The sequence below is a fragment of the Muntiacus reevesi genome, chromosome 4, assembly GCF_963930625.1.
Source record: "Muntiacus reevesi chromosome 4, mMunRee1.1, whole genome shotgun sequence".
NCBI classification, from domain to species: domain Eukaryota; kingdom Metazoa; phylum Chordata; class Mammalia; order Artiodactyla; family Cervidae; genus Muntiacus; species Muntiacus reevesi.
In genome coordinates this window covers 13,593,788-13,612,213 of record NC_089252.1, presented here as the reverse complement: position 1 = coordinate 13,612,213, position 18,426 = coordinate 13,593,788, and the positions used below count along the sequence as shown (strand labels likewise).

Here is an 18,426-nt window from a genome sequence, read left to right as displayed (position 1 = left end):
TCCTGTTAAAAAGAGTTATAACATTTAAATTGAAAGAATTGAGATGAACCAGATATGAAGTAGTTGAATAAACACAACCCTCTGTAATCATGGTGGAAAAAAGAAAAAAATAGTCTTGGGTTTGGTAGTTCCAGCCTTTTTTATTGGCCAATATTCCTGTAAATGTATCAAGAGGGCGATTTCTGAACATTCGCATAGGCTGTCTGAATCTGGAAGTTTTGGTGATAAGAGTAGACTGGTTTTTTTGTTTGTTTGTTTGTTTGTTTTTTCAAATGGCAGAGGGGGAAAAAAATAAAGCTTTGTCATTTTTTTCTCCTTAGGTTTCCTGAAAAAGCATCAGTGTATCTGACCCAAGCATCACCTGTTGTGTAGTTACTTATTTTGGAAAAGCCACCTATCTTGTAACTCCCCTCTTAAAGTTTCTCGATGTGAATAAAGTTTGAAACCTTAAACCTATGCATTTTTCTCTATAGGCGATTTTATTAACCATAAAGCAGCAGCATCATTTAATTTATATGGGTTTTTAGTTGGATCTAGCTGAAAGGCCCTTGGAAGAAATAATTTAAGAGAGAATAATTACGTTAATACCTGGGTTTCATTTCATGTTTGAGGTAAATTAATGATTGATCCTTATTCTTTGAGTTTATTATGAAGCAAAATAACCTTATTAAGCATCATCTTGATAAATGCTGGTCTTTTGTGGTTTTCTCAACAGAATTTTCTCCACAGTTATTTTTAAAGTAAGTTTAACTTTTAAGTAACTTATTACAAGATAATGTACATCTACACTAGTAAAAGATATTTAAGTACAAAGACTGTAAAAATCACCTCCAATTCTTTACCCACAGTAGTCACCATTATTAATATTTTAGTTGGTATGCTTTTGATAAATAAATGTATGTATGTGTGTATGTAATATATGAATGTGTATATATTTATTTTTAATTTGGGATTATATTGTGTGTGTTTAAATGAATGGTGTTTCAGAATTGTTCCAGGTCATTTAAGATGCTTTCATGGCATGATTTGTAAAGACTGTAGGATTTTGTGTAATATGGATATGCTGTAATTCATTTCAGCACTCCTCTGTGGTTGGCTATTCAAACTATTTGCAATTCTATGTGGTTGTTAAGCCTTTATCCACTTTAAATTTTCTCTAGCTTGAACATTGTAAGTTATTATTTCATCTTTTGTAAAGCAACAAAGCCTACCATTTTCTCTCTAGTTGAGTCTGTCTATCTCTTCTCATTTACCTCCCTACAGATTCCTAGGCAGATTTGAAATAGATAAAAGTTTTTCAGTTATTTTTACTCACCCCTTTCTTCCTTCAGGTAAACAGAGATTTGAAGGATAAGGAGTGAGTCAAACAAACAGGATGGAATCTTGCATACAAAGGAAACAGCTTTGTTTGTCAGGATATCAGAGAGCTTGCCAGTCTCCCTGTCCATGGAATTACCCAAGCAGGAATACTAGAGCATGTTGCCATTTCCACTCCAGGGGGTCTTCCCGACCCAGCCATTGCACCCACCTCTCTTGTGTCTCCTTGATAGGCGGGTTCTGTACCACTGAGCCCCCTGGGAAGCCCCCTTCTTCCTTCAGGCTGTAAGAGTATTGTCTACTATAAGGAAAACTCCAGGTCATGGTGAACCTCAAGAAAACTGATCCCCAGTAAGCATCTCATATATATATATGTATATATATATATATATATATATATATATATATATATTGATCTTACTATTCTCCACTTTGAAGAGGACTTGATTTACCTAAATATTCACTAAGGGCTACCATTCCGGTCTCTCTTTAGCGCCTAGGCACATCAGGCTCTCTGATGTCCTGACAAGTAAAGCTGTTTCCTCTGCGTGGAAGATTTCATCCTAGTTGTTTGACTCACTTCTTATCCTTCAAGTCTCTCTCTTTTTTTTTTTTTTTTAAGTCTCTTAAGTGTTATATGCCTGAGAGGCCTTCTCAAGAACCCCCATTATTTTTCTGTCATATCACCCCATTCATGACTTTAATATTACTGCTTCACTCTGTGTATCTTATGCTGAAACTCCAATGCTTTGATCACCTGATGCGAAGAGCTGATTCACTGGAAAAGACCCTGATGCTGAGAAAGAGGACAGGAAAAGGGGACAGCAGGATGAGATGGTTAGATAGCATCACTGAATCAATGGATATGAGTCTGAGCAAACTCCGGAGATAGTGAAGGACAGGAAAACCTGACTTGCTGCAGTCCACAGGGTCCCAAAGAGTCAGACACGACTTAGCAACTGAAAAACATAGATGTATAAGCTTTTACCATATGAACATACAGGCATTATCATATAAATAACTCACCCCTATCTTAAGTTCTTTAAGGCAGAGAACTTGCTTCTTCTTCTGTTCAACATTCTGTGCCCATCTCCAGAGTGGAGGACCCTGATGGAAGTTTGTAACTTAAAACAACAAACTAACATATATTCATGTTGAAATTATTTAAGTACTAGAGAAAAGTGACTAAAAGCATGAACATTCTTTTCTCCAGCTTCCTTTTGAGTGTCACTTCCTCCTCCTTGCCCCTCATTCACTCCCCAAAGCTCTTGAACAGAATTACAGAGTATACAAGCATTTTTTTTTGTTATGTCACCCTTTCACTTAGAAGTCCTGTCAATAAATATAAATAATTGAATGAGTAAATGCTAGGTTCTGTCAACCATTCATAGCTTTCAAAAAGCTTATGGTCTAGTAGGGCAGATATGCGTAAGGAGCGATTACTTGTGAGTTGTGGTGATCATGGAAGTGTGTCTGTTCCCAGGGATTGCTATCCAGTCTGACATTCTTTTTCTCTGCTGTTCCTCGTCTATATACAGTGTAGCAAGATGGCCTACTTCTAAGTTCTGTTCTTGGTACTTGTGTTGAATACATACTCACCTGAAGCATCTTCTTCAAGCATGTATCTGTCCTCCCATTAAATCTAATATACATTATTTGTACTCCCAAGCAGTTACCTGTTCATGTTATTATTTGGTTCTTACAGATTCTTTTATTTAAATAGCTTTTAAAATCGCTTGATGTTTAATTCTTAGTTAAGTTAGAGCTCAATAATGATACTATTATTTCTGTGACCGTGGGCTTCTTTTCCAGCCTCTATATGACTTCTTGTGAATTCTGTAGAAATCTATGTTTCTTAAAAAGAAAGAATGACTCCTGCTGATACCTTGACCTGGCTGCTTTTTAGGATGAGCACCTTAGTGAGGATTGTATCTTCACAAGCGATTTGAGACAAATTGCACTGGTTTTACCCTGCTGTTTAACAGAATGCAGGTTTTCTCAACTAGGAGATCTAGGTCACTGACATTTCAGACCCTAAATGAAATATAAATTGTTCAGGTTCATTGTTGGTCTTCATTATTTCTAGATATTCTCAGACTGGAGACAACTGGGAGCTGCTTCGGAATGGTGAAAACCACCCAAGTCTGTCTACATAGTCATCAGCATCTGTAGAGATGAAGTGACATAGGTTATGGGCTAATAACAGCTGCTTACAATATGCACAGTGCTTTATAGTTTTCTAAAATTTTAGTACAATTTTTCATCTAATATTAAATTATTTAATCTGCATCAAGTCTTACAGGGCTTATGGTCTGGAGAACTGAAATGGGTGGCTGGAATTAGCATGTCAGTTGGAGAGTTGTAGGAACTTATTTTGGAGAAGAAGGTAAGGCCTAATCATTTAGGAACTGTGATAGATTCTAGACTTTACTTGATGCCTGAAGTCCAGTCATGAGCTAGCTTTGCCATCTTCAGATTCTTTCCTCTTGCTCTTTTGCTATTGAGCGATTTGTTTTATGCTTATATTATCTAGTAAGTGCTATAGTAGCTAGTTCCCATAGATGACCCTCAATGAAGGAAACATGCTTCACAGTGCTCATGCCTTCATGTTGGATCTGCACTTAACTCTCTGACTCACTTTAACTAACATAATGTAGCCGAAGTGATGCTCACCTGTTCCAGAACTAAACTTTAAGACAGCCTGAAGGCTTCTGTTTTTGCACTTTGGGGAGTAATGAGCCACCATGTAAGAAGTCTGGCTGCCTTCTTGGAGTTTCTGTGTTCAAAGACTACTTGAAGAGGGAGCAGCACTGAGAATACCTTCAGAAAGATAGAGGCCCCCACCACCTGGTTTCCCAGCTGAGCTCCACCCTTTCCCACAAAGGTGTTAGAATTGTGAGTGAAGCAGTCTTGGACAGTCCAGCTCCAACCATCACATGAGAGACTGTTAGACTAATTAAACAATATTCAGAATTCCTCAAGAAAATGACTTGTCGATGTCTCCACATATTGTTGTTGTTCAGTTGCTCAGTTGTGTCTGACTCTTTGTGACCCCATGGACTGCAGCAAATCAGGCTTTCCTGTCGTTCAGTATCTCCTTGAGCTTGCTTAAACTCATGTTCATTGAGTCAGTGATGCCATCCAACAGTGTCATCCTTCTCCTCCTGCCCATAGTCATTCTCAGCATCAAGATCTTTTCCAATGAATTGGCTCTTCGCATAAGGTGGCCAAAGTATTGGAGCTTCATCTTCAGCATCACTTCTTCCAGTGAATATTCAGGGTTGGTTTCCTTTAGGATTGACTGGGTTTGATATCCTTGCTGTCCAAGGGACTCTAAGATTCTTCTCCAGCACCGCAATTAGAAAGCATCAATTTTTAGAACTCAGCCTTCTTTATTGTGACGTATATTAAGATAAATGTTAAGTCACTTAAGTTTCGGGGTGCTTTTTTACATAGTATCAGATAAATAGGCTTTCCTGATGGCTTAGTGGTAAAGAATCTGCCTGCCAATGCAGGAGATGTGGGTTTGGTCACTGGTTTGGGAAGATCCCCTGGAGAAGGACATGGTGACCTACTCTTCTTGCCTGGGAAATCCCACTGTGGTGTCTTCTCTGGTTGCAGAGTCTGGGCTTTAGAGCCCGCAGGCTTCAGTAGTTTCAGCTTTCAGGTTCTGGAAGCTTAGGTTCATTGGTTGTGGTTCACAGGTTTAGTTGCTCCATGGCATGTGGGCTCAGGGATCGAACCCATGTCTCCTGCTTTGGCTGGCGGATTCGTTACTGCTGAGTTACCAGGGAACCTCTGCAGTTGCTCTTGTATTCAACAGTCATAGTAATCTTTCCTAGCAGGTTATAAAGATCTTTCTTTTTTTTTTTTGCTTGTAGTATTTCTTTTTGTGTACCATAGTTTACTTTAACAGTTCCCATTGTTGATAGACATTTATATTCTTTTATGTCTGTGTTTTTCATATTGGAAACAATGATGCACAAATACTAATATATCTCAGGTAATTTAAACTTGTACTCCGAAATGGTTTTACCAATTTATGGTACTACCATCCTTGACCATGCATTCTTTGGTTATTTGTAAGGTTGAGAATAGTCATCTTTTAGTATTCAAATAGAGAAGCTACAAATATACTGTGCAAGTGCGTGTGTGCTGAGTCGCTTCAGTCATGTCCGACTCTTTGCGACCCTATGGTCTGTAGCCCACAAGGCTCCTCCGTGTATGGGATTTTTAGGCAAGAATACTGTAGTGGGTTGCAGCGCTCCTCCAGGGGATCTTCCAGACCCAGGAATTGAACCCATATCTCCTGTGGCTCCTGAATTGCAGATGGATTCTTTACCATTGAGCCACTGGGGAAGCCCATGTATATTATATTAGCAGCAAACATGAATTCTGGTGTTAGTGAAATGACTTTAGAAAATTTTCAGTTTATCTGATGATTTAATAAGGGAAAGAAAAATGCCCAACACATTCTCCCATATCTAAACTTAATAAGCTTTTGACAATTTTTTCCTCAAAGGAAACTAGTGGAGAATCAACTACTGCGTCATAAATATGAAAGTTGTGTTTAAAAACATGAAAAAATTTAATTGGACTTAAATCTCTTTCTACAAATGCATCAATAGAGGAGATAGTGAAGACTGGTGGAAAGAGTATGAACTTTACAGATCTGGGGTTTCAATTCTAGCTCTGACACTTCAGTGTTGATGTGCTATGTGCTATGTTGATGTGCTATGGCCCTGTATATTTTTATTCATTTAAAAAACTAGTTGGAAACATATGACAAAGTGAGAATACAATTCTTTAAAGACTATATGGGTTAATACTACCTGTCATAATGTGCATCCATTATTCTATTTGAATTTTGGTACCAGGACTAGAAGTTAATCCTTTTTGTAGATCTGTGGGTTCAAAAATGACAGAATTAAAAAATGGAGTGCTAGGATTAGAATTTTAGGTCATGAACTTGTAGCCTCATGTTCTTTTGGTTCCCTTATGATTAATTCTTGGTCTGTTTCCATGTTAGTATTTGCCTAATGTTCCACAAAATGTTTAGTTCCTACTGCTTTGTGTGAATAATAAATTGTTGCCTTATCCATTTTCATTTAAAGGTTACCTCAGGTGGAAAAGAATTTGTCATTCAGAAGACAGCTAAGCTGATAATATTTTTATATTACAGTGATCCTGAAAACTTGTATGAAGTTGCCATTTTCATTTCTGAAATAGTATGACCATGTAATTGTGATTCAGTTCAGTTCAGTTCAGTTGCTCAATCGTGTCCGACTCTTTGCAACCCCATGAATCGCAGCACACCAGGCCTCCTTGTCCATCACCAATTCCCGGAGTTTACTCAAACTCATGTCCATCGAGTCGGTGATGCCATCCAGCCAACCTGATCCTCTATCGTCCCCTTCTCTTCCTGCCCCCAGTCCCTCCCAGCATCAGGATCTTTTTCCAGTTAGTCAACTCTTTGCATGAGGTGGCCAAAGTACTGGAGTTTCAGCTTCAGCATCAGTCCTTCCAATGAATACCCAGGTAATTGTGATAAGAGTCCCTTATTTGAGGAATATAAAGAATACTGATGAAGATTTTTGATTCTGTGAGAGAGATAAATTATAATTGGTGAAAGTGTTTACCGTCCTTGTAGGAATGCCATCATAGCATGTATAATAGAAATGAAGACAAGTCATAAAGTCCAGCTACCATGAAGTCCTTAATGCTCAGTTTTGCTTTCTGCTATGAATTTGTTTAGAAAGAAAGGAGGTTTGATGCATAAATAATGCTGTTGTTTAAAATTACACTATCTTAGACAAAATCTAGTTGCAGTTTGAGGACCTTAGAAATTATCTTGAATTCTGTATAGTCGTAGACTTATTTAATTTGTGAAACCAAGGTTAGGTTGGTTTGTAAGACCTTCAGGGACTCTACCAGCTGCAACTCTAGAAATTCTTTTTCTAGCTCTAGATCTTTTATTACTGTGAATTCTTTTATTGTTGTTATTTAGTTGCTAAATCTCTTAAAATGCAACATGCACACCAATGAGCTTACATCTTAGAGTATTATAGGCTCCTGAGAAATGCCTTATGTATGTAACTATCTTATTTTTCATATTGAGATGTGGAAAAAAGTTTATTTCCAATTTGAAGAACTATTATTATAATTCCCTTTATAATAATCAAACTGCAAGAAATATAGATGAAGATATGTTCAATAAAGACTTCATTATTTTTTAGCATGTTTAGTGACAGATTATAGACCATTAAAAAAAATTTTTTTTAAGTTGTAACAGTTTCCAGCCAAGTCCATTTCTTATCTTGGTAGTTGTGTATAGCTTTTGTTGTTTATAGAAATGTGTCAAATGTGAAGGTGACATAACTGTTCTTTTTTTTTTTAAGTTTTTAGATTTTTTTAAAAAGATTTTACTTTTGTTCAATAGTTTTACATTCACATCTCTGCTAAGAGGAAGGTGCAAATATTTCTCATATACACTAAGAGGAAGGTACAAATATTTCTCATATACACTCTGCCCCAACTCATGCATAGCTCCCCCCGTTTTCAACACCTCCCACCCACAGTGATACATTTGTTATAATTTGTTAAAATTGATGAACCTGCAGGGAAAGGTCATAATTACCCCAAATCCATGATTTACCTCATTGTTCTCTGAATATTGTACATTTTATGGGTGTTGACAAATGTTTAATGTCATTTATTCATCATTATAACATGATACAGAGTAGTTTTACTGCCCTAAAAATCTTCTGTGCTCCATTTTTATATCCCTTTTCTCCCCTCTACCCCGGGCAGCTTGGTTGTGGTTGGTTTTCAGTCACTAAGTGCTGTCCAGCTCTTTACAAACACATGGACTGTGGCATGTCCGGCTCCTCTGCCCTCCACTGTCTCCTGGAGTTTGCTCAAATCCATGTTCATTGAGTTGATAATACTGTCTAACCATCTCATCATTGGCTGCCCTCTTCTTTTGCTTTCAGTCTTTTCCAGCATCAGGGTCTTTTCTTACAAATTGGCTCTTGGTATCAGGTGGCCAAAGTATTGGAGCTTCAGCATCAGTCCTTCTGATGAATATTCAGGGTTGATTTTTTTTAGGATTGACTGCTTTAATCTCCTTGCAGTCCAAGGAACTTCTCAAGAGTCTTCTCCAGCACCGTAATTAGAAAGCGTTCATTCTTTGGCACTTACAGAATTCTTTATGGTCCAACTCTCACATCCACACATGACTACTGGAAAAGCCGTAGCTTTGACTATATGGACCTCTGTTGGCAAGGTAATGTCTCTGCTTTTTAATACACTGTGTTTGTCATAGCTTTTCTTCCAAGGGGAAAGTGACTTTTAATTTCATGGCTGTAGTCACTGTTCTGTGTGATTTCGGAGTCCAAGAAAATAAAATCTGTCATTGCTTCCACTTTTTCCCCTTCTATTTGCCATGAAGTGATAGGACCAGATCTTAGTTTTTTTCATGTTTAGTTTCAAGCCAACTGTTTATCTTTGTATTATCTCCATAGTTTTACCTTTTCTTTAGTTGGAGTCATACTGTAGGTAGCCTTTTCAGACTGGCTTCTTTCACTTAGTAATGTGCACTTAAGGTTTCTTGGTGTCTGTTCATGGATTAATACCTCTTTTTTTTTTAAATTAGAGGATAATTGCTTTATAATGTTGGGTTGGTTTCTGCCATATATCATCATGAATCAACTCTAGGTATACATATATCCCCTCCCTCTTGAATCTACCTCCCACCTTCCACCCTGTGCCACCCTCTAGGTTGTCATAGAGTACTGACTTGAGCTCCCTGCATTATACAGCAAATTTCCACTGGCTATCTATTTTATATATGATACCTCCTTTCTTTTTAGTACTGAGTAACATTGTCTGAATGTACCAATTTATCCGTTTACTTACTGAAGGCCATCTGAGTTGTTCCCAAGTTTTGGCTATTTATAAATAAAGCCATAAAGCCATAAAAATATCCATGTGCACTCTTTTGTGTGGGCATAAGTTTTCAATTCTAGGTAAACACCAAGGAGGGCAATTCCTGGAATGTATGGTAAGAATATATTTAGTTTTGTATGAAGCTGGCACGCTGTCTTCCAAAGCAGCTGTATATTTTGCGTTCCCCTAAGCAATGAGTAAGAATGCCTGTAGTTCTACGTACTCACCTGCGGTTGCTGCTGTCAGTTTTCCAAATCTTGGTCATTCTGATAGACGTTTAGTGATTTCTTGTTTTAATTTGCATCTCCCTGATGTCACGTGATGTGCAGCATTTTCATTTAACTATCTGCCATCCATATGTCTTCTTTGGTGAGTTATTAAAATCTTTGGCCCATTTTTTTAATCCGACCACTTGTTTTCTTTTGTTGAGTTTTAAGAGTTCTTCATGTATTTTGGCTAACATTCTTTATCATGTGTCTTTTACAAGTATTTTCTTCCAGTCTATGACTTGCTTTCTCATTCTCTTCACACTGTCTTTCACAGAGAGAAGTTTTTAATTGTAATGAAGTCCAGTTTATCAATGATTTCTTTCATGGATTGTGCCTTTGGTGTTGTATCTAGAAACCTGTCATCATACCCAAGGTCATTTAGATTTTCTACTATATTATCTGATAGGAGTTTTGTATTTTGTTATTTACATTTAGGTCTGTGATTCATTTTGAATTATTTTTTTGTAGAGGATGTAAGGTCTTTGTCTACATGTATTTGTTTGCATCTGAATGTCCAGTTACTCCAGCAGTACTTGTTGAAATGACTGTTTGCTCCATTTTATTGCCTCTGCTTCTCAGTCAGGGATCTGTTGACTGTATTTCTGTGATCTATTTCTGGAATCTATTGTATTTCATCGATCTATTTATTTGCTATTTTGCACACTATCTTGATTACTGGGATTGCTTTGCATCTATAGGTCAAGTTGGTAAGTACTGACATCTTGACAATATTGAATCTTCTTACCCTCATTGGAGTATCTGTCTATTTATTTAGTTGTTCTTTGATCTTGTTCATCAGAGTTTTGTAGTTTTCCTCATATAGATCTTATACATATTTTCTTAGATTTATATCAACTTTATTTTGGGGGGTGCTAATATAAACGACTAGCTTATATTATGACATGAGTTTGAACAAGCTCCGGGAGTTGGTGATGGACAGGGAAGCCTGGCTTGCTGCAGTCCATGAGGTCACAGAGTCAGACACAACTGAGCGACTGAACTGAACAGGATATAAATGATTATTGTCCGACTCTTTGGGACCCCATGTACTGTAGCCCACCAGGCTCCTCAGTCCATGGAATTTTCTAGGCAGGAATACTGGAGTGGGTTGCCATTTCCTTCTCCAGGGATCAAGCCTGGATCTCCTATGTCTGCTGCATTGGTAGGTGGATTCTTTACCACTGCGCTGCCTGGAAAGCCCAATGTAGATGATATTGTGTTTTTAATTTCAAGTTTTACTTATTAATTGCTTGCATATAGGAAAGAGATTGACTTTTTTTGGGGGGGGGAGATTGACTTTTTATTTGAACCTTGTATCCTCCTTGCTATAATTGCTTATTAATTCCAGGAGGTTTTTTTGTCCATTTTAAAATATTTGTACATAAATGATTATGTCACCTTTGACTAAAACATGTATTCTTTCTTCCCAGTCTGTTTATTATTTATTTCCTTTTCCTTCTTTTATTGCATAAGTTTTACTTTTCTTTTTTTTTTTAAGGGGAAAGCAAGTTTATTTAGAGAGATATACATCCTGTAGGTAAAAGGTAGTCTTTCCCAGAAGGTGAGAATGGCCCGTTACCATTCTTTATCCTGTTTTCTATGAGATCTGTCTCTTAAAATTTTCTCTATTTTGTTTGTTTTCCAGCTCACCAAAGCTCATCGACAAGGTCACATGGTGAAAGTAGATTGGCTGGACAGATTGACATTTAGAGAAATAGAAATGATAAATGAGGTGGGTGGTATCCCTCTTTTATCTTTCAAAATTTTTTGTCCAAAATTTTAAATGAAAAATTGTTTTTAAGAATTATTTATTGTCATGTATCTTTCCTATGTGAGATATTGAGGATAACTTCTAGTTGTGAGTTCTATGCTAATAAGAGGAAAACTTGAGATATCTACCTTTCTTATATTTTAATGTTCTTCTGAACCCTGAAATAAGTAGTAGATATCTCTGATTCAGATGGTAAAGATCCTTCTACAGTGCAGGAGACCTGGGTTCAATGCCTGGGTTGGGAACATCTCTTGGAGAGAATAATGGCTACCTACTTCAATATTCTTGGCTGGAGAATTCCATGAACAGGAGCCTAGTGGGCCACAGTCAATGGGGTCGCAAAGAGTTGGATACAACTCAGTGACTAACACTTCCCTTTGACTACTTTGCATCGTAAATATCATATAAGTGAAGCCCATGTTAAGTTTGATACCTCACTTGTAGATTCCCTCTTTCTCCATGTGGTAGTTTATGTTCAAGTTGGATATGTCTGTCAACATAATATCAACACAGCATCTTTACTTCAGTTAAGTCATCGTTACCAGTTCCTCCCCCCAGTTAAGATGCTCCTTCTCTTAGACAGTACATGTAGGACTGTGCGCATTTAATGAAGTTACATGGTTCAGATAATTTGTGTACTTCCTGATCTTGTGTATTGGTCCTGAATTGGTTTAATTAAGACATGACTTTAGTGAAACTCTTTACAAAATTAGAACAAAATTTTCTGTTCATTAGCACTGATATACTAGATGTTTGGCCTAGAGATCAGAAATAGCAATTGTATATTAATCACATTACGAGAGAGGGATAATAATTTTGTGATATATGTAGCTAATAGTGATCAGCATATGGCACAACTGACTTAATTTTTGTTCTCTGAACACTTTTTAGCAGGAGGACGAGAGAAATTGGTCATTTTATAGTGAACACTTAGAAAAGTTGAATTTTAGCATTGTGCATTTTTAAAAACGAATTAGTAGTGTCTAACAACAGTTATATTTAGTATGAACACTGGGTATCTTTTCTAAACTTATTCATAATATATTCTCATATACTGAAACTGGAAAAAAAATTTACTGTTTTGAATTTTTATAGTTGTCACATTCCAAAAGCAGTTTAATGGAAATGCTTCTATTCATCACTTACTTACCCCTGGGTTTAGAAAATGTAACATTAGCGCATACTTTGCCCAGGCTTTTTCTCACTCTATCCACACTCTTTAAAAGATAAGAGGCTAACAGGCCATTACCATTACCATAATGGGCTTAGGAACCTTCTTAGATCCTTGTGACTATATAACTATAGATTTAAAGCCATTTTTCAAACTGATTTGGGTTAGAACTAATCACCCTTTAAGTTTCTTTCTTTTTACTTCATTATTAACATAATATTTGCTTTCTTAAGGGAATACAGTTATACACACAGCCAACATTTTAAATGTTGGGGAAGAATAACTGTTTCCCATTGTATTTAAAGTGTATTGATAAAAATTTACAAATGATTGCAAGTTATTTTAAGACCATTTATAAATTGTCAAAAACTTGTAAATGTTGTATCTGTTAAGCTCAAATGACCTCTGTCCTTAGTTACATACTTTGTTTTGCCTTTGTTTTTGTTATATTAACTTTTATATTTGGATTAGTCCGTAGGGTTTAAGAGTGAAATGTTCTTTGCTTAAAATTTTTAGAAATACAAAAGTCTTATGTTTTTTTGAGATAAAATAATTTTCCTGCAAATATATACTAATTTACAGTGTTATGTAATAAAATTCATACTACTGAAGAAACCAAAAATTTCATTAAGTTTGAGAAAGGAGTTACAAATGAGTAGTAGACACTTCTGGATAAGGCAGTAGTGAAATAGTAGTAGTATTTAAAAGATAGTACATTTATAATAATGACATAAGCATTTGTTATATTTTAACTTGTATTTGATGGATTCCATGTACTACTGAATTGGGAATGAGATACAAACTGGTGTTGAAGAAAATCATTTTTCATAATTTTTTTCTTTTTTAGAGTGAAAAACGAAGTTCTAATTTCATGTACTTGATGGTTGAGTTTCGATGTGTCAAGTGTGATGATAAGGAATATGGTATTGTTTATTATGAAAAGGTATTTTCCTTGGAACTGTCTATGGTCTCTAAGGTAGAGGGGAGGGGAAACATTACAAAAAATTACTATTGTTCCTGCTGGGATGAATTATTTGGCTACAGGATGGCAGTAGACAGCTGTCAGCAGCAGCTGTTTATATATATACAAATCAAATCATTTAGCTAGAACAAGATTACAAAAGCTGATCATTCATGTAATGCATTTCTGAATTACAGAATTCAATAAATATGCAAGAGATTAAAAACTTTTTGATTAATTGTTCTCTAAACTGGCAAGTAGGACATTAAAGCAATAGCTTCATTAACATTTAGTATCCACTTGAAAAGTAAAAAGAGGGTATCATATTTTTTATGTGTTAGGCTATTGAATGTTAAGGGTATGTTTGTATATAAGTATGTATATAATGTGTTGAAACTGTATACGTGACCCTAAACATAAGTAAGCTTATGAAAGACCTTTTAAATGTTCATTTATTTATAAAGTACATGCAAAATTAAGAAAACCATGTTATCATTAGTCTGAGTGGTAAAAGTATGCAGTTATGAATTTGCTCTAGTTTGTTCATTACCAAAAGAAAGTGGTTGCATGTTTGATATCTAGCTACTTGAAAAATATCTATGCTTTAAATGCTTATTGACGGGTCTTCATTTCAGTACTACAGAAATAATAGTATGTGGAGTTCAAAAACACATAAACCAGACACCTTCTGTTATTGTGAAAGTACTGAGACAAGTGCTTATGAGGATGGTGTGAGTCAGAATCAGTGTGAGGACAGACTTTTGATACGTGGCATAATAGAATAATATTTCTTCCGTCATAGAGCTAAGTTGTTGGTAAGAAGTAGTGCTTTGAAATTGCATTTACATGTTAGTGTTATTGTTTAAAGTTGTCAACAAGTGATTTTTTTTTTTAATACATGTTTTATAGCTGTTAAATTACTATTTGAAAGATGATTTCATAATAAAGGTTTAGGATTTGCATAGTTAGTTTGTGATCATTTTTCTGGTACTTTGCAAGGTTATATATATATATATATATTTTTTTTTCCCCTTTATCTTTTACCCCTTCCTTTAGAAAAAAGGTTAGAAAAAGTTAACTTGTTTCAGCTTTTTATTTTATAAATTATATTCTCTAGGGGAGGGAAAAAAGATAGGAAGTTAAACTATTTAACACTGTTTATTCATTAGAAAAACTGTTAGAAAGAGTAATGTATGTGAGTGAAATTGTTTTGTTACCAATACATTTTAATAAAATCACGTTTTTAATTTTTAATATATGTAATTTCATTAAAAGCAATATTTCCCACCCATATGGAGTTTATATTGCAAAAGCATGCTAATGGTGATGGTATTTTCAAACACTGGAGATGTGAAGGATTTTTGAAAGACAGCTTTGATAATAGATGAAATAATAACAGAATAGAAATTAGAAGAATTTCAAGTATTTTTGAAAAGGTTCTTGACCCCTTTCTAACTGCTTCTTGAAAATTGCCCATAAATTAATGCCTGTCTACCTTTCCTGCCATATTTCCACTTAGTGTAAAGATTGCTGGGCCAGTGCATTGACTCTAATGGAAATAGACTTTCTTGTCACCTGTCTTCTGTGACAGATAGCCTTAGTGAAGATTACTTGTCACAGTTGGGTTGATAAATGTGTTTTTTGGTGTTGTGACTGAGAACCAGCCTGTTAATCAACAGCTGTGGGAATTTGTGGTTTTCTCTAAGACTCAATTACTGAACCTAAAGTAAACCTAGTGAACCTAAAGTAAAGTCACAATACTTCCCCTCTTTCAGTCTCCCCTGATTTTGTTGCACATATGTAAAATTGAAAATATACTAGCATTTGAAAGTTGACAGAAAAATTTGATGCTAGGTATACAATTGTGAGGAAATGAGTTTCAACCTAAATTAGTTTACCCTTTTCCAGGACGTATGCAGTGACATTTATTAGGCCAAATTACCTTTCTTCCCTGAATTGGGTAAAAATAAAAGCCAGAGGTCTTCAAAAATGATAATGCCAATAAAATAAGACAGTTTTATTTCATAAGAATTGATTCTTGTTATTCTAGCTTGCATGGTGTTGAGCAGGTGTCCTCTGAGAAGCAATGCTGCTGAGTTTCTAGTTGGGTATAACTTTGACTAATGTTGACCCACATGTAAAATTCTACTTTTCTGAGTGGAACTTAATTGTGGTAATTTGAAAAATTACCAAAATCTGCTACGTGATTTTTGCAAATAATGTGACACATCCATTGTGCCATATTTTAATTATACTCTTTGATTTTTTGTTCTGAGTTTTAAAATTAGGACATATTATTCTGACTCAGTCATTATAAACAAAGTTTAAAACAAAATCCTGACAAAGATAATCTACTAATTTTCCAGACATTATATCTCTAATAACTATATAATGCAGGTTTTTTTATTGTTAAATTTTATTTTCTCAAAATATTTCATCAGCAACAGAAGGTAACAAATGGATATATATGTATAGCAAATGGATTTAAAATATAGCTGAAAGATGGTAACTTTTTAAAGGGAGGAATGATGTTATTTAAAATTTAAAATACATTAGACTACACATGCTTATGTATTGTCTCTTGCCATTTGGTTAAATATATATATGTATGTATTTTTTTGAACTTGTTGCATTGTGATCCAGGATGGTGATGAGTCATCTCCAATTTTAACAAGCTTTGAGATAGTGAAAGTTCCTGACCCTCAGATGTCTATGGTGAGTCACCGTCAAATTTCTAATGAAAGTTCTTTTCTCCAGACTGATTATGACTTATATCCACCTCATATACTTTCTAAAAAGTGTATCTGTAACTTCATTGGTTATTAAAAGTGAATAATAAATTCACTTCAGCCATATGGAATCAGATTCAAATGGAATATTTATAAGAAATACTACCTTATCATAAGGCTTGGATAATGCAGTGTTGGTAAACCATTTTATTTTAATTATTGAAAGAGCTGTAGAATGTGATCTTGAAATAAGATTTGGAGAAACAAGTATCTGAAAGATTGTCCTCATAATAGAAGGGAATTTATTTATACCAGAAGGTAACAGTAAGATCAGTGGTTAAAAATTTTAGGAAAATTGATTTTAGTGAAAAATAGGGAAGTTACCTGAATTGTTCAGTTTGGATTATGGTTTCTTGGATGATTTTGAGATACCTGCTTATGAATTGTTGAGATGACAGCTCTCTCAGGAATAAGAAAGAGGAAGAATTCTTACTTTGTAGCAGATGTTTAATTTGATGACTTCAGATTTAGAAAGTTCCAGAAAAAAATCCTTTTTGACAGCATAATATAAACTGTGATATTCACACTTAGAATTCATTTATGTTACTCTGAACTATTTTATTCTTATTTTACACATTTCTAATTAGACTAATTACCTTCCTAATCAGAGCAAAGTAGATTGAAAGTAGTACTTTGGAAGATGGAAACATGATGATTAGGGTAAATACAGTTCATTAGAGCAGGAGGTAATGGCTGAGGGCCTAACTTCACAGGAAGAAATGGGGAAAAGGGAATAAAAATTTGGAAGAAAAAGATCACTTGGGAATTGTAGAAACAAACATCTAAGTACTTCTCCCGTTCCCAATCCTCACATAATAAAATAGAGTTCGGTTTAGTTCAGTTCAGTCATTCAGTTGCATCCAACTCTTTGCGACCCCATGAACCGCCGCACGCCAGGCCTCCCTGTCCATCACCAACTCCTGGAATTCACCCAAACCCATGTCCATCGAGTCGGTGATGCCATCCAACCATCTCATCCTCTGTCATCCCGTTCTCCTCCTGCCCTCAATCTTTCCTAGCATCAGGGTCTTCTCAAATGATTCAGCTCTTCACATCAGGTGGCCAAAGTATTGGAGTTTCAGTTTCATCAGTCCCACCAATGAACACCCAGGACTGATTTCCTTCAGAATGGACTGGTTGGATCTCCTTGCAGTCCAAGGGACTCTCAAGAGTCTTCTCCAACACCACAGTTCAAAAGCATCAATTTTTCGGTGCTCAGTTTTCTTTATAGTCCAACTCTCACATCCATACATGACCAATGGAAAAACGATAGCCTTGACTAGACAGACCTTTGTTGACAAAGTAATGTCTCTGCTTTAAAGTATGCTGTCTAGGTTGGTCATAACTTTCCTTCCAAGGAGTAACTGTCTTTTATTTTCATGTCTGCAGTCACCATCTGCAGTGATTTTGGAGCCCAGAAAAATAAAGTCAACCACTGTTTCAATAGATCTAAAATGGATACTGAGTTTTCATTATAAGATCAAATTGTCTTTTACATTGTGGATATAGGAAACACATAAAGAGTTACCTTCAAAGTGGATGAGTGTATACAAGTTTTGTCATAATGGAACCATATTACTTTCATGTAGCTTGTACCAGAATGTCAGGTAAATGAGAGGTCTGCTTATTTAATGTGTTTTTTCCTAAATAAAATGCTCATCAACAATTACAGGTTAATTAAAAAAATCAAAAATGTTAGACCTCTATTAAATTTTTTTAGTTTTAAATGCAATTGAGAAAGGACAAAACAAAAGATATTTTTAAAAAAGCGAGCTACCCTTATCTGCTGTGTTAAAAAAGTTTAATTTGTAGCCATTAGTATTAACTAAATAGAGGAATATAGCAAACTTTGAGCACCACCAAGCTGGTTTATCCCTGTATCAGACAATAAAACAGACTGTGTAAGTGTGGTACTAGCACATGTACATATACACATAGACTGATAAAACTGTCTAAAAATCCCAGAAATAAGTCCAAGTACATAAGGAAATTGATAAAGGTGACTTTTCATCACTGGAGCATAGTGCTGGGGAAGAGCCATTTAGAAAAAGATAAAATTACCATACCATACATTACCTCACACCATACATAAGGAAAAACTCCAAATGAATCAAGGATTTAAATATTATAAAATGGATCCTAGCTGGATCCTAACTGTTCATTGGAAGGACTGATGTTGAAGCTGAAACTCCAGTACTTTG

General features: G+C 35.5%; 1 protein-coding gene across 1 annotated transcript in view; it reads left to right on the top strand.

Moving 5' to 3' along the window:
* The window catches only part of PIK3C3 (phosphatidylinositol 3-kinase catalytic subunit type 3), a 158,475-nt gene that overhangs the window by 41,403 nt on the left and 98,646 nt on the right, over positions 1–18,426 (top strand). The window contains exons 5-7 of the mRNA XM_065932329.1: positions 11,179–11,265; positions 13,323–13,418; positions 16,080–16,151. Coding sequence (XP_065788401.1) covers positions 11,179–11,265; positions 13,323–13,418; positions 16,080–16,151 — 255 coding nt within the window. The remainder of the gene's footprint in view (positions 1–11,178; positions 11,266–13,322; positions 13,419–16,079; positions 16,152–18,426) is intronic.